The sequence below is a fragment of the Apis laboriosa genome, unplaced genomic scaffold (genome assembly GCF_014066325.1).
Source record: "Apis laboriosa isolate Shangri-la unplaced genomic scaffold, ASM1406632v1 scaffold16_cov148, whole genome shotgun sequence".
Lineage (NCBI taxonomy): Eukaryota > Metazoa > Arthropoda > Insecta > Hymenoptera > Apidae > Apis > Apis laboriosa.
Window position 1 is genome coordinate 157,110 of NW_025222129.1, and position 26,730 is coordinate 183,839.

General features: G+C 32.7%; 4 protein-coding genes across 15 annotated transcripts; 1 reads left to right on the forward strand and 3 right to left on the reverse strand.

Moving 5' to 3' along the window:
* Nucleotides 1–126: 126 nt before the first annotated feature.
* On the reverse strand, nt 127–544 carry LOC122711228 (putative glycine-rich cell wall structural protein 1). The gene is made up of 2 exons (XM_043929797.1): nt 358–544; nt 127–278 (listed from the first exon to the last, which is right to left on the reverse strand). The coding sequence occupies exons 1-2, from the start codon at nt 542–544 to the stop codon at nt 127–129; spliced, it is 339 nt and encodes a 112-aa protein (XP_043785732.1).
* A 3,183-nt stretch (nt 545–3,727) lies between these two features.
* On the reverse strand, nt 3,728–16,312 carry LOC122710987 (endothelin-converting enzyme homolog). 9 transcript variants are annotated; one of them, XM_043929293.1, is made up of 13 exons: nt 16,175–16,312; nt 9,795–9,908; nt 9,396–9,552; nt 9,078–9,287; nt 8,607–8,887; nt 8,410–8,508; nt 8,126–8,296; nt 7,764–7,912; nt 7,325–7,547; nt 6,671–7,130; nt 6,432–6,578; nt 6,163–6,302; nt 3,728–6,046 (listed from the first exon to the last, which is right to left on the reverse strand). In XM_043929293.1, the coding sequence occupies exons 2-13, from the start codon at nt 9,906–9,908 to the stop codon at nt 5,870–5,872; spliced, it is 2,328 nt and encodes a 775-aa protein (XP_043785228.1). In that variant the 5' UTR covers nt 16,175–16,312; the 3' UTR covers nt 3,728–5,869. The 9 variants fall into 9 exon arrangements, with proteins under 9 accessions (XP_043785228.1, XP_043785230.1, XP_043785227.1 ...); XM_043929295.1 differs by lacking the exon at nt 16,175–16,312 and adding an exon at nt 13,300–14,764; XM_043929292.1 differs by lacking the exon at nt 16,175–16,312 and adding an exon at nt 11,890–12,213.
* On the reverse strand, nt 14,842–17,861 carry LOC122710988. Its single transcript, XM_043929302.1, has 5 exons — nt 17,502–17,861; nt 17,076–17,128; nt 16,724–16,804; nt 16,408–16,631; nt 14,842–16,336 (listed from the first exon to the last, which is right to left on the reverse strand). Exons 1-5 carry the CDS (start codon nt 17,562–17,564, stop codon nt 15,102–15,104), a joined length of 1,656 nt encoding a protein of 551 aa, XP_043785237.1. The 5' UTR covers nt 17,565–17,861; the 3' UTR covers nt 14,842–15,101.
* Nucleotides 17,862–20,429: 2,568 nt separating this feature from the next.
* Nucleotides 20,430–26,600, forward strand: LOC122711320 (cullin-1). Of its 4 annotated transcripts, none has more exons than XM_043929979.1 (15): nt 20,431–20,730; nt 20,872–20,955; nt 21,545–21,765; nt 21,888–22,050; nt 22,133–22,351; nt 22,419–22,673; nt 22,755–23,048; nt 23,129–23,392; nt 23,473–23,652; nt 23,816–23,965; nt 24,056–24,174; nt 24,250–24,370; nt 24,440–24,543; nt 24,615–24,834; nt 25,151–26,600. In XM_043929979.1, exons 3-15 carry the CDS (start codon nt 21,602–21,604, stop codon nt 25,229–25,231), a joined length of 2,334 nt encoding a protein of 777 aa, XP_043785914.1. In that variant the 5' UTR covers nt 20,431–20,730; nt 20,872–20,955; nt 21,545–21,601; the 3' UTR covers nt 25,232–26,600. The 4 variants fall into 4 exon arrangements, with proteins under 4 accessions (XP_043785916.1, XP_043785914.1, XP_043785917.1 ...); XM_043929982.1 differs by having other exon boundaries at nt 20,432–20,730; nt 20,864–20,955; nt 21,912–22,050; XM_043929978.1 differs by having other exon boundaries at nt 20,433–20,730; nt 20,864–20,955.
* Nucleotides 26,601–26,730: the final 130 nt, after the last annotated feature.

Consider the following 26,730-nt stretch of genomic DNA (forward strand, 5'->3'; position numbering starts at 1 on the left):
CTCTCTCTACCTTTTACTCTCACTCGCTCTCTCTTTCTTTTTCTCGTGCACGTAGACCGCCTTTTCTCTTCCGTAGTATCTTACGTATTCGTATGTAAAGGCCGATCGTGCACCCGCTACCATAGACTAACCCCCACCTTCTCTTTCTCTTTCTCCTCCACCACCTCCATTGCCGCTGCCACCACCGCCGCTGCTGCTACCACCACCTCTACCACCACCACCACCACCACCATCACCACCACCACCACCACTACTACCGCTATTACCTCCAACACTGTCTCATCGCCATCACCATTCCCAGCATTGCATATTATACTATCTCACTACCATCACGACTCTCTTTACCTCTCTACTTACCACTGCCGTCGTCGTCGTCGCTACCGCCACCACCGTCGCCGTTGCCGCTATCGCCGCCACCACCACCACCGCCGCCACTGCCACCACCACAACCACCATCGCCACCACCACCACCACTGCCATCCCTGCCACCACCACCGCCACCACCACCACCACTACCACCACTAACAACCTCTTCCCTTTCCATGCCCGTATTCTCCTCCTGTAACTCCTCGTTCTCTTTGCTACCAGTTTCGCCTCCACCGATGCCCCATTCTCGTAGCCACCTTAACGCATCTCCACCCCAAGCCTTTCGTTCCCCCTTTCGTCATGCGCCCCTTTCCCGTCCTTCCCGACCCTTTAATCAGAGAGGTTCACCTTTCTTCTGTCATCCATCCATTGCCTTTTTCTTCCCCCTTCGTAATATCCTTTAACTTTTATCTTCGTTTTCTTTCTTTTTTTTTTTTCTTCCTTAAAATCTATCCCCCGTTCTCTTCTCCTTTTCTTCTTCCAATTTCGCCTTCGATTCTCTTGACGCCACTTTGCGCATCTCGATTACCGAACGAAGATATTTATTCCAGATTCGTTCGTTCGTCGGTTTCGTCGTAGAATTTTTTGAATATTTGAACGAGTGTATATATATATATATATATATGGAAAAGAAAAACAAAAAAGTTTCGATAAAATTATCTTTGGCCAAAATTTCAAGGCCTTCGAAATTGAACTTCGTCGCGACTCGATGTATTTCAAGAGAAAAAAGATTACGAGAGAAAAGATTTAATATTTTATTAGGATATCTGCGATGTTTGCTCACCGGCTTATTCTCAAAAATCGATCGAATTTTTAGATCGACCAGGCCAACTGTCCGATCGATGGACAGCGGATAACAAAGAAGAGAGAGAGAGAGAGAGAAATAAAATAAAATAAAATAAAAGAAGAGCGACACAGGACACAGGATGGAAGAACAAGGTAGAAGAATGATTTCTTTTCACGCATTTAAAATCCAAATCGACTTTCAAAACGAGATTCAAATCCTTCGTTGTATCGAAAATCGCTTGCTCGATACGAAATGCATTACGCGATGCATTGCAAAACAGTGAAATCGACTATTCTCGAACTGTGACGTGTGTCTACGTTCGATCACGGAAGACGAGATGCATGGTCCCGATCGGCATATTCGATCTGAATATTCGAGCTGAATCGTCAGATTTGAGAGAGAACTTTTCGATCGATCTTGCGATACGAGAATGATTTTTTTCTTCTTCTTTCTTTTTTCAAAATACGTTAACGTAGTTGAAAACCGAAAAAAGATAGAAAATAGAAAATTGGGAGCAAAAGGAACGGGGGGGAAAAAAAAAAAAATTCCTTAAAAATCATCGTATTTTTCACATGTTCCCTATTAGGTGAATACCCCACGCGTCGCCGTTGTCGTTTGTCATCGTTCGAGGATCGACGACAAGGCGCGAGGGTTGGTCCAACTGCATCAACGACAGCAGGTGGCTTGAAAAAATGATCCCTGTTTCTTCGTTCTTCTTCAACATTCCGATCCGTTCCCATTAATGAATTATTTTTTTTACCAAATATTATATTTCTTTCCCCTATCATCCTCGAGCTTTCATGAATTTTTCTTTAAAAAAAAGAAAAAAAAAAAAAAGACAATTCGAATACTCGAATACGTATCATCTTTTATCTATACATTTTTTTCTCTTAACGACTCTTATTACGTTTGTGATCGACGATGAATCCCAAGTAAGAGAGAGAGCGTCGAATTAATCGTCGGTATAACGTTCGAATCGTTCGCACGAAGGATCTTTTAAACGGTTTTTCACGGAATATATAGAATATACAGGTGACCATTCCGACTTATTATAAATTGGAATATAAGATGGAGAAGTTGGAGTGAGAATACGCTGTTCCGATGTTCGTCACCTTTTCGTCGTCGAACGTCGTTGAACAAGGACTATCGGAACGAATATAGAATGCGTTAAAAGACCGTACGAGGAATCTGACCAATTTTCCGTGTACCACCTACACGGTTGGTGGGTGAAAATACTCGTATGATTCATTCGTCTAGACAGGTATAAGTATAGTACGGCAGGGAAAGGGGTTTGGTAAACGGGAAAGAGAGAATAGAGAGAAAGAGAAAGAGAGAGAGAGAAAGGGGGAGGGGGGGTTAGTGCGTGCACCGTAATAAAGGCGTTTCTTCGTCGAAAATGCAGAACGATTTACCGGAAAGCAAGGACCGGCGCGGCGCGGCGACCCGATGATGAATGGAGGGACTCACGCACTACCGGTGCTAGCTAGCCACCGTGATTTATTCCGACACCTCCGGTTATTAGGTTTACAGTATTCCAATTATAACCATCTTGTAAGATATTCGAACGGACATTAATGCCGCTTGATCATACTTTGCGAGCGGTGAAAATTAATATATACGGTTACACTTTATCAATTCAAAGCCGATATTCCCGAGTAGATATCGGATAGTGGATTACACGTGGATTGTACGCGCGTATATATATCGATATCGCGCGTTCAATTTTCAAGATTGAACGCTTCCAACATCAATTCGATTTAATCTATTGGAATACGTAAGTATTGGTGTTGAGGATCGAATAACTTGACTCGATTATCGGTACGTTTACCTTTCATCTTGGGTTGATCATCGATCGGATATCAGAAGACAAAGTCGTAAAATCAATATATTTATGATTGCGCAACGATCGCGAAGGAAAGCGCGAATCGAGCAGGATTGAATCTTGAAACGTTGAAATCTTGAAGTTGAGAAAAAAAGAGAAAAGGAGGCACGTGAAATACGCAGTGGTGGTGGTGGATTAAATTCTCGACTTTGTACTTCTGATTTTGATTATTTAAAACGTTTCGAACGTGTTTCGAACGTGTTTTTTTATCGATAAATTCGGTATCGTTCGAACGACTGATCGCTACTCGACTCTTAAAATAACATTTCTGCAATGTGTCGTGTTTGCAAAATAACGATTCTCGACAAATTGGCCGACTCGTTTTTTTAAATTAACGATCTTTTCGTAACTCGACTCGTTTTCTAAAAACTTCCCGATACGATTCTCGATCGAGAAGGAAAGGAAAAAAATCGAAAGTTGAGACGATCGCGATCTCTCGATCGATCGAACCGAACCGTACTCGTACCGTTTATCGAATTCGTAATTTTTCACACGATTATCCCGAGCGTTAATACGGCGGGATAGATCGGTAAAACGAAATTTTTAAGTTAATTCGTCTTAACTGTTGAAATTTGATTGCGATTCGCAAGAAAAGAAAGGGAAGAGGGGAGGAGAGATAGAATAGAAAAGGAAATGCAAAAAATAATACGAATTTCTCGTGTATTCCATTCTTTTTTTCTTTTTTTCTTTTCCTTTAATTGCTAATAAAATTCTCGTTATTTCATTTGTTTTTTTTTTTTTTTTTTTTGATTTACATGTGCGTCGTTAAGAAATATATGTTTTCGAATATTACGTAATACTTCTAAGAATTCTTCTCATTCGACGCACAACACTTGTTCGTCGAACTTTGTTGCATTCTTTTATAAAATATGTATTTTATAAAAAGACAACAAGAGGCCGTCGTCAATTTGTATTTTTTATTCGTCGTCGAATCGAGATAAAGAAAAATTAATTGAGCATGAAATGCGGGTAATTTTTTGACAAATCGTTTCTTCATTTTCATTCTTCAACTATGAACGTTCGAATGACCAACGATGGTCGAAACGAAGGAAGAAAAATAAAAGTTAAGAATATCTAATTAATTGCGTCAAACGTACGTTTCTTACGATAACATCGACAAAAGTACGATAGAAGTGGATCATCGTTTATTTATTCTTTCTCCTAATCCTCGTGATTGGAACAATCGAAATTCTATTTCTCGTTTTTTCGTCTTTACTCGATAAAATTCATACACGCGTTAACATATACATTTGAAATATATATTTGTATATGTATATGAATATGTTCGAACGTTCATAGCGATTCTTCGAATATTGCTCAACGAATATTGATTCCATCATATATATAGCACGTAGTATTTTTTTGTTTTTTTTAGAAAATTTAATTTCTTAAGCTTAATGCTAAGATCTTAACTTCCTGCCTGCAGAAATTACAGCAATACGCTGTTTGTGATCGCCATGGCTCATCGAGATCCGTGAAAATTACTTCTCCATTACGAGTGAGAGAAACGGATAAAGAATTTTAACCGAGTGAATTAATCATTCTATTTTCTTTTTCTCCTTCTTTTTACGTTTTTTTTCATTCATTTTTATTTCCTTTATCTTCTTTCCTTTCTTTTCTCGTATTTTAAAAATTGTCGTTCTCCTAATTTCCCTAATTTCCCTTTTTTTCTTAGTTTAGTTAATAACGCATCGTGTCGATAAACGGATAGATATGCAGATAATAGATATGTGCTCTGCCAAGGAGAGATTAATCAAAGACAGAATTTCAAAACGGTACGTCTTTATACGCGTCAAGTTTCAAGTAAATATATAGTATTGTAAACTTATTGCTATAAATTTACGTGCAATGTTAAAATTGTAACGCGTAATAGAATAGTTTCGAACGGATAATCAATACATGATTTCAAGTATAAGTATAAAAGTGAAAAATCAGTTATCGCGCAGAAACACGATCGCTTATGGTATACAAAGTATAAAGTCGGTCAGTTGGTCGATTGTTCGATCGGTCGATCGGTCTGTCGGTCGATCGGTCGGTCGGTTAGTCGGTCGGTCGGTCGGTCGGTCGGTCGATTCAATGGATTTCAAATATTTCCAGTGATCGCGATGAACCATAGTGAATTTATTTAGTTAGTGAAAAACATTGGCGCGACGCAACGTCGTACGAGGAAATTGAACGATTCGTATATAACCGTATATGGTCCTAGTATCTTTCTAATCCAGCTTCGAAGCTGATTTTGTCGAATACACAGTTTAAACCGATACATCAAACGCGCATTAAGCCGCGAGATCTTGAATGTTCGGTGTTCGATTTATTCGCTAGAATTTCGAATAAATCACCCAACGCGAATTGGCGAAATGGACGTTAATTGAATTTAACGTTTGAAACCGGATAAAATCACGTTGTCGCAAACTGGATTCGTTGCATTCGTCGCTTCTACGATTTTTTTCGACGTTTCTTTTATTCGTGGAATACTATGTTTACGAATCCAATTCCCACGTGGAGGAACGGTGATAGGAGGTGAAATGATAAAGCGCGAACCGAGTATGATTTTGTCGTCGCGAAACGTATTTATCTCGTAACCGAATAAAAATCGAAACGTCGAAGGAAGAGCCGCCTAGCTCTAAAGATAGAAGCGGAAGCATATTTTTTTTTTTTTTATTTTTTTTTTTTTCTTACTTGTTTGTTTGCTTGTTTGAGTTTTGACAACGTTCGCGTATATATATACCGTACATTATACCGTATATTACACCGACAATATTGGATCGAAACGATGCGAAATTTTTTGCATCGACAATCATCGGACAAAGGATTTTCTAGGAAAACGAGATGCATTACCACACTTCGCACTTGTGAACCGGATTCATCCGCGAGCCTTCGGGACAATTGAATTCCGTAGCGAATTCTGGTAGATTCGAGAGTGATCCTATCACTCTGAATTTCGATGGACAATGAGCGTCTTTCTCGATTTGAAGGGCTACCGCCTCGGACATTATGGCGGAACACCAAACCTGAGAACAAACGTTATCATCCCCTTCACTGTTCCATGAAAAGATTCGTTCGGGATCGATGAACGACGATGAGCGAGGAAGCAACGAGGGGGAGGGGGATGAAACGACAATTTTACCTGAGCAAAATTCAGAAAGAACAATTGTCGATGCGTCAAATTAAGACCTGGCAAGGGTAGCTGATCTTTGTAGCTTTTTGGGATCGAGAGATACGCGTGATACGCTGCTTTGAGACCACCGTTATCCGCGATATTTTCCCCTGCAATAAAAATGAATGGTGCGTAATAACAATACGTGAAAACGATACAACGTGTGTGTGTGTGTGTGTGTGTGTGTGTATAACACTGTATACGATATTTCGCGTATCGCGAATGGTAACGCGACTAACCCAATGTCTGCAATCCGTTCACATGTCGGCCATTTATCTCGAAATTACTGTACTGCTCGACGAAGCACTCCGTTCTATTTTTGAATCTCTCTATCGTGGCATTGTTCCACCAATGATTCAAGTTTCCGTGCAAATCGTACTCTCTTCCTAAGAATGACGAAACGGCGAATAAATACGAAATCTTTATATATATATATATATTTTTGGTTTCACACTACGTCTACTATTCTACTACTCACCCTGATCGTCGAACGCGTGAGTCAATTCGTGTCCCATCACGACTCCTATACCACCGTAATTCAAACTGTTTGGATTTTCCATATCGTAGAACGGGCTCTGAAGGATACCAGCGGGAAAAACCATTTGATTTTTCGTTGGCCAGTAATAAGCGTTCACCGTTGGCGGTGTCATGATCCACGTAGTCTTGTTCACAGGTTGATCCAACTTTTCTAAATTCTTTCGTAAATTATACTTGTTCACCCGTATGTTATTTTGAAAATACTCGTTTTGGTTGATCGTCAGATCCTTGTAACGTTCGTCGAGCTCGTTCGGGTTCAAGATAAAATTGGGGAAACCGACCATGTCGGTAATCGCGTTCGCTTTCTCCTCGGCTGCCCGTCTCGTTTTCGGATCCATCCAATCCAGATTCTTCAAATTCTTGGTGAAAGCTTTCCGTATTTGGTCGATCATCTTCTCCGCCTGGAAAATCGATTTGATCGCGATTTAAAGTCGAATTCGCTCGTCAACGTGCTCCCGAACGAAAATAGGGAGAGACGGAGAGCACGTGTGTAATTTATTTTTATTATTATTACTGTTATTATTATTATTATTATTATTACTATTATTATTATTATTATCATTATCGAAAAGTATATAAGTGAGTGTAAATTAACCATGGGTTTGCTCTTTCCATGGAAAACTTCTCTAACGAACATGGCACCGATCGCAAAACCCATCGCGTTATGCGTATCGCTGACGCAATAACGCCATTGCTGCTCCTGGCCTTCCAAACCGATCAAAGCTTTCCTCAGGCCCTTGTAAGCGTCGCGAAACGGTTTCGACAGGCAGGTGGTTAGAGATTTCACCGTTTGCCAAACCAGATAATTATTCAGTATCCTGTTTGGGAGAAAAGAGAAAGAGAAAGAGAAAAAGTAAAAAAAAAGGGAAGAAAGGGGTACGAGAGGGGAAGGGGAAAAAGTAGAGAGAGAGAGAGAGAGAGAGAGAGAGAGAGAGAGAGAGAGAGAGAGAGAGAGAGGATACACGGGATAAAGAGATGCAATATGCTCGAATTTCGACGGGGGAGGAGAGGAGGAAGGAGGGAAGGAAACTTACACTTTTCCTTCGTTCGTTTTGTTGTAGTCTAATACCAGGTCGGACAATTTGACAAAATATTCCGGGGCAAAGTTCACGATCATCATCTTGTCGTTGATCTTCTTGTTAATGATGCGCGTCGCATTTTTAAAATAGTCTACCCACGACATCTAAAAATTAAGCGAATCCTCAATTATAGGACGGTGATATTCGATCTACTATCTACTCTCCACCTACCTATCTACCTATCTATCCACCTACCTATACCTATACCCTAGTACTATTATACTTTTTTAATATTAATTATCGAAGGTGAAAAAACGGCGTTAGACGTAGGCCGACCGATAGCACGCGGATTCACGCGGCTCTACTTGTGTACTTACGAAAGGAGCTTTACGTTGAAGTTCGTTCAACGACATCAAATTGTAAAGCTTTTCTTTATCCCGACGATTCTCGGGTAACGTCATGATCCGCGCTAATTTCGTTTCGAACTGTATCACATCCTGCATCTGTTTCTTCGTCGAGTTCTTCTCTCCGCCTAACAGCTCGCCTATCTGCAAACGTGTACGAAGCTACCTGTATATATACTCACTGATTCGCCGATTTGCGAGAAACAGGACGAAATGGGCGAGATAAACGAAACGATAATCATTCGCGTTGCGCGTACCTTTGTCATGTATTCCAAATAAGCAGCCAACACTTTACCGTGTTCGGTGATGTTGAGATAATCGTCAACGGTTGGCAGCGTTAAACCTCCCTGATCGATCTTGAAAGTCGAAGAAATCGGTTTTTTTTTTTTTTTTAAAAAAATTGTTCGAACGTTGTTCTCGCTTCACTTTCGAAATATCCATCTTCGTTTCTTACTTGTATAATGTGTCTGCTACTATTTCGATCATCTTCGTTTACCGCCCATGTAAATAAACCATCCATGTTGTAAACATTTTGCAGAATATGCATACTGTTCTGCAAAGACCATTCGCTTATATTGAATTTGCCAGAAACGTTCCATCCACCGATAGTATCCAACAAGTCCAACATCGGTTTCGCGCCGAGCGTTTCGATCGTATCGTTCGCGTCCATACACGAGAGAAAATAATACTTTGCTTTTTTCTCGGCCTTTGATTTCATCTCGACCAATGGTTTCTCTATAGATAAGAGAAAAAGTATGAGAAATGAAGAAACGAGGGGAGTGGAAGGGGGAGGGGGGAAGGGTGCGTGTAGCAGAGGAGAGAAGAAAACGGAAAAGATCGATCCTAATTCAATAACGGATTAATTTTAACAACCACCAGGGAGAATACCAAGAAGGATTCTACCAAGGATTTTCCCCTCTTTTACCAAGGACATTTTTCACAATTAGCTGATTTTCTTGCTCGAACTTGTCGAACGTTCCCCACATGCTGTTCCCATCCGGTATAGGATTCTTCTTGATCCAACCGCCGCACGCGTATTCGTAAAAATCGTCGCATGGATCGACCGAACGATCTATGCTGTTTATAATGGAAGCGGCTATCGTGATGCAGTGCTCGGTTAAACAATGTGTACCATCTGAAACAAACACATGGACCACCGCCACACTCCGAATCGATAAATTCTTATCTTTATGATTTGCATAAATTAAAAATCGCGACTTTGGAACCGCGTTCCACCTCTTACTTTCTCCATGGGAAGTAACGTGAAGTATCTGTGCTTCGTCCCAACCGTTCTTGCTGCTGATCACTATAGAGAGCATCATCACCATCAACAGGAGGCCCGCGCAAATGATGAAAAGACATCTCTCGAGAGCGCTTCTCGCTCTCCACAGCGAGATCCCCTACGTAATACATACGATACGTATATACCCTCGATACGTTCATACTTACATACAATTTACATGCGTGTATCTTTAGCTCTTTTCGCTCCTGTTAACAGTTATCTTTACGAAACGTCGAAACGTTACGTACAGAGACGTACACGCTTTACTTTTGCGAATCAACGATGATGAAAAAAAAAAAAAAAAAAAAAAAAAAAAAAAAAAAAAAAAATGGATTCCCTCTCTTGAGTTCAATTACTAACCGAATTGTATCGTATATGCGTGGCCGATGTGCTAATGCCCTCGCTGTTCAAAGCCACGGAACCGATGCTACTGCTATCTTCGTCCTCGAACTCGGCTTGCTTGTACATCATCATCTAAGACAAAATTAAGTAAACGTATTAAATCACGTTCGTAACGCTACCCGTATAAATATATATATATACATATATAAATTAATTTATTTTTGCGTTTATTTATCATAGATAGGCATCCCTTCTTTTCCACATTCTTTTACGAATTGACACGGAACGACTTTGCCAAAGATAAAGCCTTGTTATTACACAATATAGCCGTATAATACGAGATAATGTAATTAATTACTGGCCAATTTTTTAAAAGCCGCGAAATTCCTTCAAAATGTTTCAACCGAATTGTTTCCAATTATGGAAATGAATGGTCGCTCGTACAGTCGTTTGTGCGATCGCATAAAATGGGATAGAGACAACGATATACGTCGACCACGTGTCTTAAGTCATAAACGGAAATAAAACGAGAGAGAAAATAGTCTACTTTGCTACTTGAAATTGTTTACGCAGCGTCTAACGAAATAACGAAGTAGAAGATTCTAAATTAAGAATATACATATATATATATATATATATATATATATATAAAATAAGTCAAATAAAGTAGAAAAAAAAAAAAAAAAACACGTAGATTCTTTATTCATCTTGAAGGAACAACGCACGATTGTCTTCTCCAACGATGATGCGCAAGTGCGAACTTTATTCTAACCATGGACGAAACCAAAATAATACATAGATAAATACAGATAAATTCAACGGCGATATATATATGATTATATATCGATCCTCGCGGAGAATTTTTCAATTCTATCCAAATCCATATGATGCTTGCAATTGTAGCATCGCGTATAGAAAATGTTACATATTTACTTTGGATTTTCAGGTTAGTTTCTTCGATCGAAACTATCAAAATCGAAAAGATTTAAACCGCGCGAAATTACGTTATTGAAAATTATTATTTTTAATTATTCTACATTCTGATTTTCGTGAAAACGAAAACAAAATCGACGATAAATAATAATAATTGTCGAGAAAAGATAAGATATCGACATATATAAATAATAATTCTTGAAAAAAAAAAGAAAACAGAAGAGACACTGCGAAAGAAACACGATGAACGTTCGTGTTGAAACTGCAAGTTACGTACGCGCGAGCAAGTACACGCGTGCAAACACGAGGATCCGAAGAAGAGCGCGCACGCGTCTACAATCGAGTTGCTTGTTTCGTCTCTGACCTCCTAACAGGAAACGGACACTTGTAGCCTCGTTAATACGATTAAAATGCTTTCTGTCTCATATTGTGTTCCCTCATATTCATGGTACGTACTCGGTATCTGTGAGACACGACAATTACCATGAATTTCTCTTTTTCAAGCGATATCGCAACCGTTACACGTTAGTTTATCCATAGTTTGCAAATCACTATTTCAACACCGATATAATATTTTCAACGCAAACTTCAATATTATCGCATCTAATCGTATAGAAGATGTAACGCGATTTTTTTCTCTCTTTTTAATTTTAATATTATAAGTATATATATTCGATAGTGTTCGTAATTTTGCGTATTGCGTAAAATCAGAGCGTCAATAGTACGAAATGGTACATCAATGGCACATCATCGTACCAGAATGAGAAAAAAATTATATATAATTTAAGTTGGTACGAGAATACGCGTATAATATATATATATATATATATATATATATCGATGACGAATGATGGATTGTTTACGCGATAATGCACTTAAATTCGGAAGTAGTACATATGGATAATCTGAAAGAAGAATCTTATCCGGGAAAATCGTTCGTATTACATTTGTTACGTAATGAGTACGCAGTTGATAGGATAACACTTTATGAAAAAAAAAAAAAAAAAAAAAGATAAAGGAATTAAATGTAAGATAAAAGGTACGGGATCGAAACTCGATCGCTATTCGGAATCGATTGAAACGGAATCGTCTATCCGTCATCCGATCATCCGATTCTGATCGGATAGTGATTCTGGAACAACATTCTTATCCATCTGTTTCTTCAATTCGTATCACTCACCTTCACCGACATCTTGTCCAGCACGTCACTGTACACTATCACTTACAATTTATCGATTCACTGTACCGAGAGCGAATCTTTCGTCGCTTGGAAATACGAATTTTCAAACAAAAGGGAGCAGACGGGAACCGACCAGATAACGAACGAAGCGGGATAGCGGAGAAATGGACGGAAAGAAAGATGGATGAAAAATCAAGGAGAACGTTATTGTTATTACGCTCGAAATTGTTCCGTCCACGAGACTATGACATTTTCCACCGTTTTTCTCAGCTCGGCCGCTATATCGGCGCGTTCCTAACTTTCCGTGACTCTCTCTTATGGGGGGATGCTTCGATGCACCTCAACCCCTCTACCAATCTTCTCTCAATATTGATTTCCTCCGAGCCTGAGTGCACCTGCCATCTTTTATCGTCACTTCGTGCCGGTAACAATATCGTTTACCATCCCAGTCAGTGTCACAGTTTTTCATTTCTTTTCTTTATTTTTCTTTTATATTATTTTATTCTCTAACCATTACGAGTCTTATTTTTCCGATCAATCACATTTTTTTATACTTATACTTTTCCTTTCCTCTTCCTCTTCTTCATCATCTCTCGGTTCTTTTTTTTCTCTTTTTTTCTTCTTTCTTTCTCGCCCCTTCGCAATCCCCATTTCAATCAACCCACTCACTCTTCAATCTAACCATTCGATCGATTCGAGAAAAATTTTCTTTTTGCGCGATCGGTAATCTGTTACCGTGCAATAATAATTCTATAATAAATCCACGCGAAGAATAATTTTAATGGATAAACGCGGGATATATAGAGAAGTAACAATTCGATAATCGGAATTTAATTTTATACGAAAAAGGTGATAAACTTGTAAAAAATAGCGATCGCTAATGATCAAAATATATATGTTGTAAGTTATATGAATAAATATCTTGTCTTTATTTCAGCAAAGACAATCTTTCATATGAGGTACAATATATATCTTACAATATATTAATACGAACATGATTGCACGTTACGGTGAGAGGATCATTTGGACTAGTTATCGATCGTTAGAGTTACGCAGACTATGCACGCACACAAAATATAATGTTTCCTGAACTTATATATGTAGAAGACCCTCTTTAATCCGATACGATAGTAACTCGACGTGTTATTTTATATCTTATGCGTTATTTAATTAGCCTTTATTCGATTGGACTGTTAAAACAGCTCGTCCATTTTAATTCGATTACAAAAAATAATTGTGCATGTATATGTATACACTTATGTTCTAAATGCATACGCATACACGCATTTGTATATATATTATACATAATATATATATATACACACATACACACACACACANTATATATGTATATTGTTATATTCCCTTTGTTACGAGCTCGATCGATTATCTCGCTCTAATCGACATTACCTTATCTAACGAATCTCGTTATTGGCACGTACACTGTTGTTTTTTGGACCGCTGTTATAATCAAAAACTTGTAATCGAAAATTTAAAAACGCGATGGTACGTCAAGTCGATTTCTGCTCTCCACTGCACTCATGCTGCGAAAATAACTGCAACTCTGGCGCGCACAGCTTCCGTCGGATAAATCTGTTTCGCGGTAATAGACATGCCTTCTTACTTTTAACAACATCGACAGTGACATTGATTCGTGCGTTTCATTTTTCACCGATATCATGATTTCAAGTATACAACTTGAGAGAAAGAGAATAATCGGTAAGTAATTACTTAAGGAAAACGGCGTTTATCTGTAAATACGGATTAAAATTCAATATTTTTTCTTGAATTTTGATTTTTCGCGTTTCGTACCATCGGCTGCCTGCTTCATCATTCTATATCCTCGAATATACTCTTTTAGCTTCTCAATGGCAATCGGCCAACAAACCATTTTCTCTCATACGCATATACGCGTATATCTTCCGTTTTACCATCTAACAGATTAACAATAATCGTGAAATTCTTGCTTGCATATCTTAATAACTTAATAACGATTACGTACATCGACTTGCGTTTGGCAAGATATCGATCGAAAATTCATAAACAATCGCAAAATTGTATTAAAGTGTATATTAGAAAAACACGCAAACACGTAATAAATGTTCGAATTGAAAATCAAGTACAGTGTCCTTTGTTCGATAAAATATACGATACATCGTCAATTTCATTGATCCGATTCTCATATCTTTCTCGAGAATACAATATACGAAACGGTTTATATAATAAGTTTAATCTAATAATTATAGAATAAGAAACTGTTATACAGCTTGTAAAGTTGTCGTGCCAAGATTAGAAAAAGGTGCGCTAATGAGTTATACTCGACGTACTCGTTTATGTAGGACGATTAATTACAGCGTCGAGGGACGCTTTTGTGCGTAATTGGAATTGGTTGAGCTCATTCGTAAGTGGAAGGAAAAAGGAGATAATCAAGCATGCACTTTTTAATCGATTAACTTTATAACTTAAAGCGATTATCGAAGTGAACAGGATCGAAGATTTTTGGCAGTATCGCGTATTGTATAAAAAAATGAGATCGAGTCACGTTGTAGTAACGACTGTTGATAAATAACAAATTATTTCTGTATATAATTGATAAATAATCGAGACAAATTGAACGAATAGTGTTAAATGTGGTCCCGTCAGTCTCTTATCTTCTGTACGAGAATCTGAATGGTATCACATATACCTATCCTATATTGATATTAGACGTATTGGTGATTTTTTAGTTTCGTGACTTCAACGATCTCAACATCAAATAAAACATAATATTTAAATACATTTCCCAGTTTAACGAAATTAAATTCCATGCCTTGAAATTGAAAGATATGAATAGATAAAGTAGATATCTAGATATATATATATACACATCATAGATAAATAATATATTTAATATATTTAGATAAAAAGATAAATGAAGCGAGAGAGAGAGAGAGAGAGAGAGAGAGAGAGAGAGAGAGAGAGAGAGAGAGAGAGATTCAAAGATCAATTTTTAAAACGGAAAACAATAGTGCGTTTCGTTGGATTGATTATAGAAGAATTTTATGAATTGAATGTTTTACCGCGATTCATAATATATATTAGCGCGTTAACACGATCGATTTCAAGGTAATAACGTGATCGAATACGTATGAATTAATAACGAGTACAAGAATAAGCACTATATGCGTAATACGATAGCAAATGTAAGTATTTCACGAATATTCCACGAGTGATCAGTCCAGTGATTTAGATCTGTCTAATCGATATTTACTTTCAAGATCAGAATTTGTACTAGTGTTTACGGGACGAGAAAGAGACTGTTCAAATTTTTGGATATTCTCTACGGACAAAGACGCGTTGTCGGAATCAAAACATTTTAATATCACATTATTGGATGGATTTGATTGAAAAGAACTCGCACTAACGTTAGCTCTTCCTTCTAAAGAACTTACGTTATGAGATATATCGATAGACGCTGGCTCTGTATTAATAAGTCCATCGCAAGAATGGGGCAAAATTTTCGAGAAAGCCCTTTGAACGGAATATTTGTCTAATCTTTCTTTATCAGCGTATTTGCCGGTTATTTTTAAAGAACCACCATAAATACGACGATCATTCGTTAACTCTGAATCGAAACTTTCCAACCAATTCTCGATCGACTTTGAATCATTCGAACTACTTCCTTCGATTTTAAAGAGAGAAGAGAAACTTGTCCCTATTGCCGATTCATGTTCTTCTTCTTCTCTTCCCAGATTTTTTTCTTTCATTCTTTCATTCGCATTCCTTTTTATTTGATTATCGTGCACTTTGGAAATTGAACGATCATCCGACTCCCAAACTTCTTGTTCTCTACTACTACCTGCTGTACATTCTACCATTGTATACCTTTCGGTATTCGTCATTCGATAATTTTGATTCTCTGCATTCGAGGTATTTGATTTGTCTAACGGATATGGAACACAATTCATGGAACTAGTTTGATATATATGGCTAAAGGTATCTCTAGGAACGAATTGTTGTTCTCGATAGACGAAAGGAAGACATACGTTTTGCCTAATCGTTCCGTCTGTGACCGAGCAATATTGAGGAAAATGCACAAAAGGGATACCTTCTCGGCGTTCAAGTTGCCGAGAACTCGTATCACCATTCGAATATTGAGTATTTTGATCCAAAGTGTTATTCAATCCTGTAGAGAGGTTGCACGTATATGAGAAACATTGGGATACATTCGAATTCGTTGCGTTTGGCGCAACGCTTGATGATCGGGCATTCGTTGATTCTGGCGAAGCCGGATTAGATACTTTACCACGTGTTTGAGCCATCACGGTTTCGTAACTTGGAGGTGGTCCATATAATTGATAATATGGACAATTCGCATCATTTAACATAACGCTCATGTTCTGGTAATGAGTCGATGTTGTTGCGTTGTTGCTGGTGTACGTGGGTATCGCTCCATTTCTTTGTGGGCCTAACAATACAAATAAATTGATCAACATTGAATAAGTCGCAATTGTTTAATTGTCACGAGTATACACTCGCCTTTCCACATACGATGCAACAAAACGGTATTCCTTGCTGAATTATACGTTATACGAGCTCTCTGCCCTTGACACATTGTTCCACCCCGAAGAGAACTCTGAGCTCGTGAATTGGAAACTCTAGTTGGAATAGCTGATGCAGCTGCTCTATATCTTCCTTGTAACCAATATCGATACCACCATCCACCACCGGAGCATACCAGGAACATAATTATAACCAATATCCTATGATAAAATTGTAAAAAAAGTTACATTACAAATTTTATCTTTCATGCAAACAGATATATCTGAATAATTTTGTAAACTGTTTTGCGCACCAATAATACCATAAATGATGAAAATGTAATCCAGGTGATACGCAACAACCAATACCGCAACAATATTCGGTTCTAGGACACCTAAAAGATATATGTAAATATATAATTATACATTTTCGCTTTGATACATTTTCTATACTTCATTTTTATCTTTCTTTTTTTCTCTTCATGCTCCTTTTTCTCCTCTTCCTGCCCTTCTCTTTCTTTTCTTCTTTCTTTCCATTTTTTCCTTAATTGTTATCATTTTTTTTTTAATTATTTTAATTTAAAAAATTTTACTATTTAAGAGAAAAAAAAAAGCTTTCCTATTCTCTTTACTGTTATAAGATAAATATATTTAGATAAAACTCACTCGTAATATTTTATTTCTCCAGGCATTTCAGAGGCACAATACTTTGCTTCTGCCTAAAACAAGTTGTTTTTTTAAATTTTAAATAATGCATAAATAAATATTATATATTATATATTGTATACAATTATATAAAAAGGATAAAAGAGAGAGATTAAATTAAATTAAATTAAATATAATTTAGAAATTGATCTTAATATGAGATAAATACGATCATTTTTAAGTAAAAAAAAAAATATTTGGTAAATTCAATTAAAGAAAAAAATCGCATAGTTTATATTAAAAAAAAATTAAAACTTTCGTAATTTATTTTAAAAACAAGTTTTTGTAAATTTAAAATATAAAGTATAACTTCTAAAGAATAACTTTGATATTTTTGAATAAACAATATCGAAACAAATATAATTGAAATTGAAAAAAATTACTCACATATATTAAACATTTTGATGTTCCAGCGAATATCGCCAATTTTTTTTTCGTGTTTCGGGCCATCTTCTAATAGAATATTTACACTCTCGTACTTAACAAATAAAAACGATGCGCTCTGCCAAATTGTTTTGATATAATCACCATTTCGCTTCGACTATCATGTGCACACAACATTGCACACCGTTTATTGATTTCAATTTCGGAACTTTACAATGACGTCATCAAACACAGGATTGCCAATATAAGTAAACTGAATTGTAATAAATAAATTAGTATAAACTAAAGTATTATTCAACAAATACAATAGATTGCATAACTTAAAAATTTTAATTCGATCTAATCATTGTAGTATTGTCGTATATTATAAATCATCAACGTAGTTTTATTTTTTTAATGGCAAAATTTATATGCTCATTTATATGCCCCTTTCTTATATTAAAAAAAATAAAATTTCGTATTGTTATAAATAATATTTTTTTTTCGAAAATATTTATTCTATTAACTATATTATTTTTATTTATCATATAATTATTTATTGTTTTATTATAATAATAATAAAATAATTTTTAATATCAAAGCATGGGTATTTCTTAATATTATCGGAAATTATTAATAATAATGGGTTGAGAAAAATATAATATAGAATATATAAGTATAATGTTTATTGGAATATAATTTTTGTTGTTTTTATTCATACAACGCAATCTTCTACTTTTGATTCTTTAATCATTACAATATTTACCTTATCTTCCCATTCTCTTTCTTTAAACTCTTTTTGAGTTAAAATATATATAATTTTAAAATATTTTTTTAGAAAAGACATATAAATTCGCCGAGAGATGCAATAAAAACAAATACAACAGAATGTCATAATGATAATTATCCCAAAAATAATCCTGTTAATGTGAAATTGTCAATATTATTATTTATATGTTATATTAAATTGAAGAAATATTAAACGTACGTTACGAGTAACATATTAAAATCAGTTTCATCGCAGCAAACATTATCACCGCAACAGTATTGCCATGAATCACATAAACCCCAAATACAATAATGTGATGAACTCTGAAAGAATATTTTATGATACGAATATAAATTTATATTTGCAAAATATTAAAGAAATATACAATAATTATTTTTCTCTCTCTTTTTTTTTAGTAAAATATTTAAAAAATATTTTACAGATATAAATAGGTAAAATTACCATTGAGAGAAAACTAAAAGTGAAAAAATTAATTGAAATATTTTACATAATGGATGAACGTCAAAACGTAAGCATGAACTACAAAATATTAGATAGATTTACTATCTAAAGAAATTAAAGATTGTCTTCAATAATCGAAATTTCAATTGTTGATTAAGAAAACAAAATAAAATAAAAATATGACTTAATATGATATTTGTATGATCGAATAAATTTGATTAATTAGCGAAAGGAAACACATGTTATAATTATAAAAATATACGCTTGTTTTCAATAACATTTGATTTTCGTAATCGTTCAAAATTTCATTGTACGTATACTCATCATTATATCGAAGTTCATCAATTGCATATATTCTATATCGTAATATATATAAATATTAATCTAAACTATATTAATTTTGTACATAACAAATCTGTAAAAATGGCGATGTGTCCGCGTACAAAGCAAAAAGTTGCTATTATTTTGGATGTGAGCAAAGCTATATTTCATTGGGGATTTATTCCCGCTATATTATTCTTAGGTTAGTTTTTTCTTATAACTTTTTTTTATTTAACAATTATAAATAATTCGTATACAATAATGTTATATTATAATAAAATTAATCCATTATATGTAAATCAATTCATTAATTTGTTTTACAATTAATTTATTGTTACAGGCTTTAGGAAAGGTGCTGATCCAGGCATGCCTCAATTATCAATTATAAAGTAAGTTTTTATATGAATTTAGCATTGCATAAAATAATAGTTTATTCCTAAATCATAAAATTATACATGGATAATTTTGTATTTCAGCTTATTGTGGCAATAAAAAAATTTAATCTGCAACATTACTTCATCTTATTTTTCATCAAGATATTTCCTTTATTTGATCAATTATTATATTCCTTTTATCTATTAAATTCAATGTATATTTACTTATATAAATATTAAAATTATTAATGTTACTTTCTTATTGAATTAAATAAAATAAAAATTTTCTAGTATAATACTGACAAAATTTTAACAAAATTTATTAGAACAATAATTTTATTATCTACTTTAATATAAAAACTATAAATATTTAAATAAAATATTTTATATTATTTGTGTTTATTAGATTTTACATTCTTACCTATAGATTTTACATTCCAAAATTTCAATTTTATCTTTTTAAAAATATTATGCATATTTGAATCATTTTAAAATTATTTATTTTTTTCACTTTTCAATATATATTTATATATTAAAATAATAAGATAAATAATAAAATAATTTTATATTAAAATAAAATTTAAATATAATCAAATTTAATTTGTTCGAATTTATATATTAAATATTTAATTTTAATTTGTTTATATTATTTAAAAACTATATAATATTTATAATTTTTTTATATTTATAAAAATAACCAAATCAATAATATTAGCAAAATTATATTTAATATATAATAATGGTAAGTATTTTTAATTACATAGTATTTTTAAATATATATGAAATATTGTATGATGCAAAAAAATAACTATTGTTAAGATTTTTATACATTAATTTCATAATCAATATATCCACATTCTTAAAAGGAAAGCACTATTATTTCTTATAGTTATTAATAAGATTTCTATTTTAAAGATTTTTAATTTATATAATTTTCAAATGATAAATTAATATGAGATAATATTAAAAATAAATAAGAAAAAATTTAATTATAATTCAAAGAGTAAAATATATTTTGTTTGCTAGCAACAAAGTAAATTTGAGAAAACACTCTTTCGTTGGTAACAATGATGCCTAACCTGTCAGAAGTAAAGTAGCAGATTGGAATTGTAGTGAGTTTTGGGTACATAGATACAACATTTTAGGTTCGCGGTTTTACTGTGCTTGTCATCGTATAGAGCACAGAAGTAACAAGCAGATGCAGTGTAAATTTCTTGTCAAAGCGTATGTAGAACAAAGTATCGGTGATTGTTAAAAGTAGCCACCACGTTTTCACGAGAACTCCCTTGTCCAACTCTGCCTGTTATGCGGTGGTGAACGTCGACAGGTGAGTGCGCGCTTTCTATCTCACAATATTTCCCTCGATCTATCAACGGAAAAAGTTTTCTCTTATGGCAATGGGTTGCAATGGTGTTATTTTTGTCAATTGCTTTTTATGGATCTTCAATGACGGATGGTAGTGTTGTAGCACGAAGATTTGCGATGTTCTGAAGTTTCCTGACGAAAAATTCGAGCTACTGCTAACGATGTGCATCCTGATGTAACTACATCGGTATGGATCTTCCGATTACCGATTAACCTTTTATGTTCAAATGAATTTTTTTTCTTTTTTTTTTATCATTTTTTTATTATTTTTTGTTTCTCATAAATGTCTATCCAATCGCATTCACAGACACTTTCCTTTAATACTCTTCATAATGCACAACGTTTTTACATAATTTTATTTATAGTTTTACAAAAGATTTCAACAGCTTTAAATGTATATATAAGCAAATGATTGTGACATTAAAATTTTAGAATAACTGATCATTAATTGAAATCATTAGATGTAATAGAATATTTTAAAATTTATTGCAACCATTAAATATGTTGTTTCCTGTTTTTATTATTATTATTATTATTATTATTATTATTATTATTATTATTATTATTATTATTTTTATTATCATAATCATTATCATCATCATCATTATCATCATCATCATCATTATTTTCATCTAGGTTTTAAAATATTTGAATAAAATTAATATTATATTTCTATATGTATAAAACTAAAATTTTATTGATTATTATTTGATATTCACATTATGTTATATTTCTCATATATCAAATTAAGTATAGCAAATTTTATTTTTCTACAGAAATTATAGTAGACAATAGTAACAGTGACGCTCACTCGACAAGCGTATAAAAATAGGATGTCAGGGCATAGAGGCGGAGGAGGAGCTGGGAGCCATCAAGGAGGCCCAGCAGGTCTTAAACAAATAGATTTAGATCAAATTTGGGGAGATCTTCGTGAGGGTATTGAACAAGTTTACAACAGGCAATGTATGTCTAAACCAAGATATATAGAATTGTACACGTATCCTTTATAATTTAAAAATTAAATAATGAAAAAGAAAAAGAAAAATAAATAAAAATAAAATAATTGTTTATATTTATATTTGTTTTATTATTTCCTTATTGTATTATATAACTCATTAGACATGTATATAATTATTGCACAAGTGTTCATCAACAATTAACTAGAACATCGACCAAAAGTAAGAAAGGACAAATTTCTCAAGGAGGTGCACAGTTAGTTGGTTTGGAGTTATATAAACGTTTACGTGACTTTCTTAGAAATTACCTTATAAGTTTATTAAAGGTAATTTTTTTTGCTTGTTTATTATTATTAATTAATACTAAGATGTAGTACTTAATATTTTAATTTAATATCTTTTATGCAGCATGGAATTGACTTGATGGATGAAGATGTATTACAGTTCTATACAAGACAATGGGAAGAATATCAATTTAGTAGTAAAGTATTGAATGGTGTATGTTCATATCTAAATCGACATTGGGTACGTAGAGAATGTGAAGAAGGTCGTAAAGGAATCTACGAAGTATATCAATCAGCTTTGGTTACATGGCGAGATAACTTATTCAAGCATTTAAATAGACAAGTAAGCAATTTAATTTAATAGATAAATATATGAAAAATGAATTAACAAATGAGATTACATACAACAGGTTACTAATGCAGTACTTAAATTAATTGAGAGAGAACGCAATGGAGAAACAATAAATACACGTTTAGTCAGTGGCGTAATCAATTGTTATGTAGAATTAGGTATGAATGAAGAAGATCCTGGTGCTAAAGGACAGAATCTTACTGTTTACAGTAATTCTTTTGAAAATGTCTTCCTTGAAGATACAGAAAGGTTTTACACTCGTGAAAGTTCTGAGTTCCTCCGACAAAATCCAGTTACAGAATACATGAAAAAGGTTTTGAAATTAAATTTTGTTACAGTTATTTTGTTGATATATTTTCTAAAGATATTTTTAATAAATACCAGTTTATTATAGGCAGAACAAAGATTATTAGAAGAACAAAAACGAGTTCAAGTATATTTACATCAAACAACTCATGATAAATTAGCAAAAACATGTGAGAGAGTGTTAATTGAGAAACATTTAGATATTTTTCATTCTGAATTTCAAAATCTCTTGGATGCTGATAAGAACATAGACTTAGGTCGAATGTATCAATTAGTAGCAAGGATTCCAAATGGACTTGGCGAATTAAGGAATCTTTTAGAAGGTCATATAGCTAATCAAGGACTTGGAGCTATTGATAAATGTGGTGATTCTGCAGCCAATGTATATTTATTTATTATTTATAATAATTATATATTAATAATAACTTGGTATCTAATTTTATATCATAAATATTTTTATAGGATCCAAAGGTTTATGTAAACACAATTCTGGAGGTTCATAAGAAATATAATGCTTTAGTACTTGTTGCATTTAATAATGACAGTGGTTTTGTGGCAGCTCTTGATAAGGCTTGTGGAAGATTTATTAACAGTAATTCAGTAACTAGAGCAGCAAATAGCAGCAGTAAATCACCAGAATTATTAGCAAAATACTGTGACTTATTATTAAAAAAAAGTAGTAAAAATCCTGAAGAAGCTGAACTTGAAGATACATTGAATCAAGTTGTGAGTAAATTATTAAAATTATAAATAATAATAAATTTTTATTTGATAAAAATATTAATTTTTTTTTTTACCAATCATAGATGGTGGTATTTAAATATATAGAAGACAAAGATGTGTTTCAAAAGTTTTATAGTAAAATGCTGGCAAAAAGATTAGTACAACATATGTCTGCCAGTGATGATGCAGAAGCTTCTATGATTTCTAAATTGAAACAAGCTTGTGGTTTTGAATACACCTCAAAATTGCAACGAATGTTTCAGGTACTGTATTATGCTATGATATTCTTTTTAATTAATTTGCATTAATTTTATACATCTCCAATTTTTTTTTCTTTTTTACATTTTTATAGGCAATTATTTTTATACTGTTTAAGAATATTGATTAAAATTATATAACATTATAATTGTAGCAGTCTGTTCACAGGATATTGGTGTATCTAAGGACTTAAATGAACAATTTAGAAGGCATTTGACAAATTCTGCTGAACCATTGGATATAGATTTCAATATACAAGTCCTGTCTTCTGGCTCCTGGCCATTTCAACAGTCTTTTACGTTTTCATTGCCAACAGAGGTAAACAATTATCAATTAATATATATCAAATAGTATAATCAATTTAAAAGATAATATTATAGTTTAAATATTATTATTTTTATGTTACAGCTAGAAAGATCTGTACATAGGTTCACTACCTTCTATAGTTCACAACATAGTGGAAGAAAGTTGAATTGGTTGTACAATATGTCTAAAGGAGAATTGCATACAAATTGTTTTAAAAATAGGTTATAAAACAATAAAATTTAAGATCCCAAAAAATTTTTTTACATTATAAATGAAAATTCATTATTTCATTGCAGATACACATTACAAGCATCCACATTTCAAATGGCTGTTTTATTACAATATAATGGATCCACAGTGTGGACGATTCAACAATTACATGATGCTACACAAATAAAAATGGATTTTTTGCTTCAGGTAATATAATAAAAATTAAAAATGAAATATGTGTAAAAAAGATTCTAAATTATTTAATTTCTTTTACAGGTTATTCAAATACTCTTGAAAGCTAAGCTATTAACGGCAGCTACTGATGACGAAACTGAATTGACGCCACTGTCAACAGTGGAACTATTTACAGGATATAAAAAGTATATTTAATTTAATTACTTCTGATATTTGTTTCACCAGAAATTATATTGATATATTACTTTTATGACAGCAAGAAACTGAGAGTAAATATTAATATACCAATGAAAACGGAATTAAAGATTGAACAAGAAACAACACAAAAAAATATAGAAGAAGATAGAAAACTCTTAATTCAGGCAGCTATTGTTAGGATTATGAAAATGAGAAAAGTATTGAAACATCAGCAATTGGTAGCTGAAGTATTGAATCAATTAAGCTCTAGGTTCAAACCAAGAGTACATGTCATTAAGGTCAGTATCTTTTCTTTTTTTTTATTATTTTTAAAATTTTATTATTAAATTATTATATATAATTATATTATATATATATATATATAAACTTTATTATATTATTATTATTATTATATATATATATTATTAATATATATATATAAACTTATCATAACATAATATTATATATGATATAATATAAATAGGATTCTTTAAAAAAATAAATAAAAATAAAATAAATATAATTAATAAATTAATTATAATAATAATTATAATAATAATTATAATTAATAAAATAATATTAATAAATTAATATAAGATAATTTTGCTTTTTCAGAAATGTATAGATATTTTAATTGAAAAAGAATATCTGGAGCGCACAGAGGGCCAAAAGGACACTTATAGCTACCTGGCATGATCAAGTTGATCCAAGACAACGATATGGCAGCAACAATACATGCAAATGAAAGATGACTATTCAATGTCATTTCTAGATATTGTCACAATATTTATTTAAGTCTCGAATTTGAATCTCATACATTCTCCTTGTACATGGATGCCCTTGTACCATGTTGTCCCTCTGGTCGCATTTAGAGTCTGGTTTTTATAATATGTTAATAAAATCATTTCATAGTCAAGCTGCTAGATGTATTACTGTCTACGCCGTCTTTGACGTAAATTCAAATATTGCTGGTTTTTGATATCATATTATCGTATTATGAAAAATGAAAAATGCACGAATCTAATCTTTTATGTTAAGGGAATAGTAAAAAATGTTTTCAAAATTATAAATTCATAAAATCAATCAAAAAAGTGAGAGAGAAAAGAGCGAATAAAATTTAGAGTTAAGCGTGGTAAGAATAAAATAAATAAAACAAATGTTTTAAATAAATTTAACATATATTGTAAGACACTTATTAATGAACGAGGATGAAAGGCTGGGCATGCACTATTTTTTTTTTTTATTTTTTTCTTTTTCTTTCAAATAGCATAAAGTGCATTAATATAATTTTATGAGATTATAAAATAAGAAAGAAATGTAATTTCATTAATTATTTGTATTATAATATAATATGAAAAACAAGAATTTAAATACATAGATAGTAATACATTTTAATGCAACATTTAGAGAAGTTTAATTATTAATCACGTGTACAACAGAAAAAATTTTATACCAGTGAATAAAAAAGTCTGCCCTAATAATATAAAGTTCATTGTTTTCGTGAGTAACACTCTCACATTTACATAAGTTTTTATTATGATTCAAAGAAATAAAGAAACTATATAATTATTTTCACAGTTAATTTATAATAAAAATAATATGAAGTAATATTTTATTTAAAAATATTCAAATCAGAAATGTATGTTGTGTATATTATTACATCTACATATAAAAAATTTATTTCTTGTATATTTTCTCTCAGCGACGAATGTATCAAAATCTTATGGTATGATTTATTTACATACTTTATTGAAAATCATATGTTTTAGAAGCTATAATAAATTCAATATTAAAAGTGCAATATAAAATGCGAAAATGATATAGTATAATTTTAAATGTAAACAAATAATGACTTAAATAAGAAAATTGTTAATGTATTAATGCTTTTAATTTTAATAAGGATAGCAGATTTTGATGTATACATGTATGTGAGGTTGAGTTGTAAAACACAATATGTAAAAGAGTTATAAAATTAGAATTTTAAACGGAACGTTATCGTAATTATAAAAATAGCATCAAAAAGGGAACAGGGAGTTATAATAAAATATTTGAAAAAAAAAAAAAATAACATCTTCATATTAAAAGAAAAACAAAAATAATTAATTTAATATATTTTATTAAACAGAATGTAATAGGGATTTTAATAGTTTAACATTAAAATTAGATTGCGCAGTAATAATTAAAATGCAAATAAA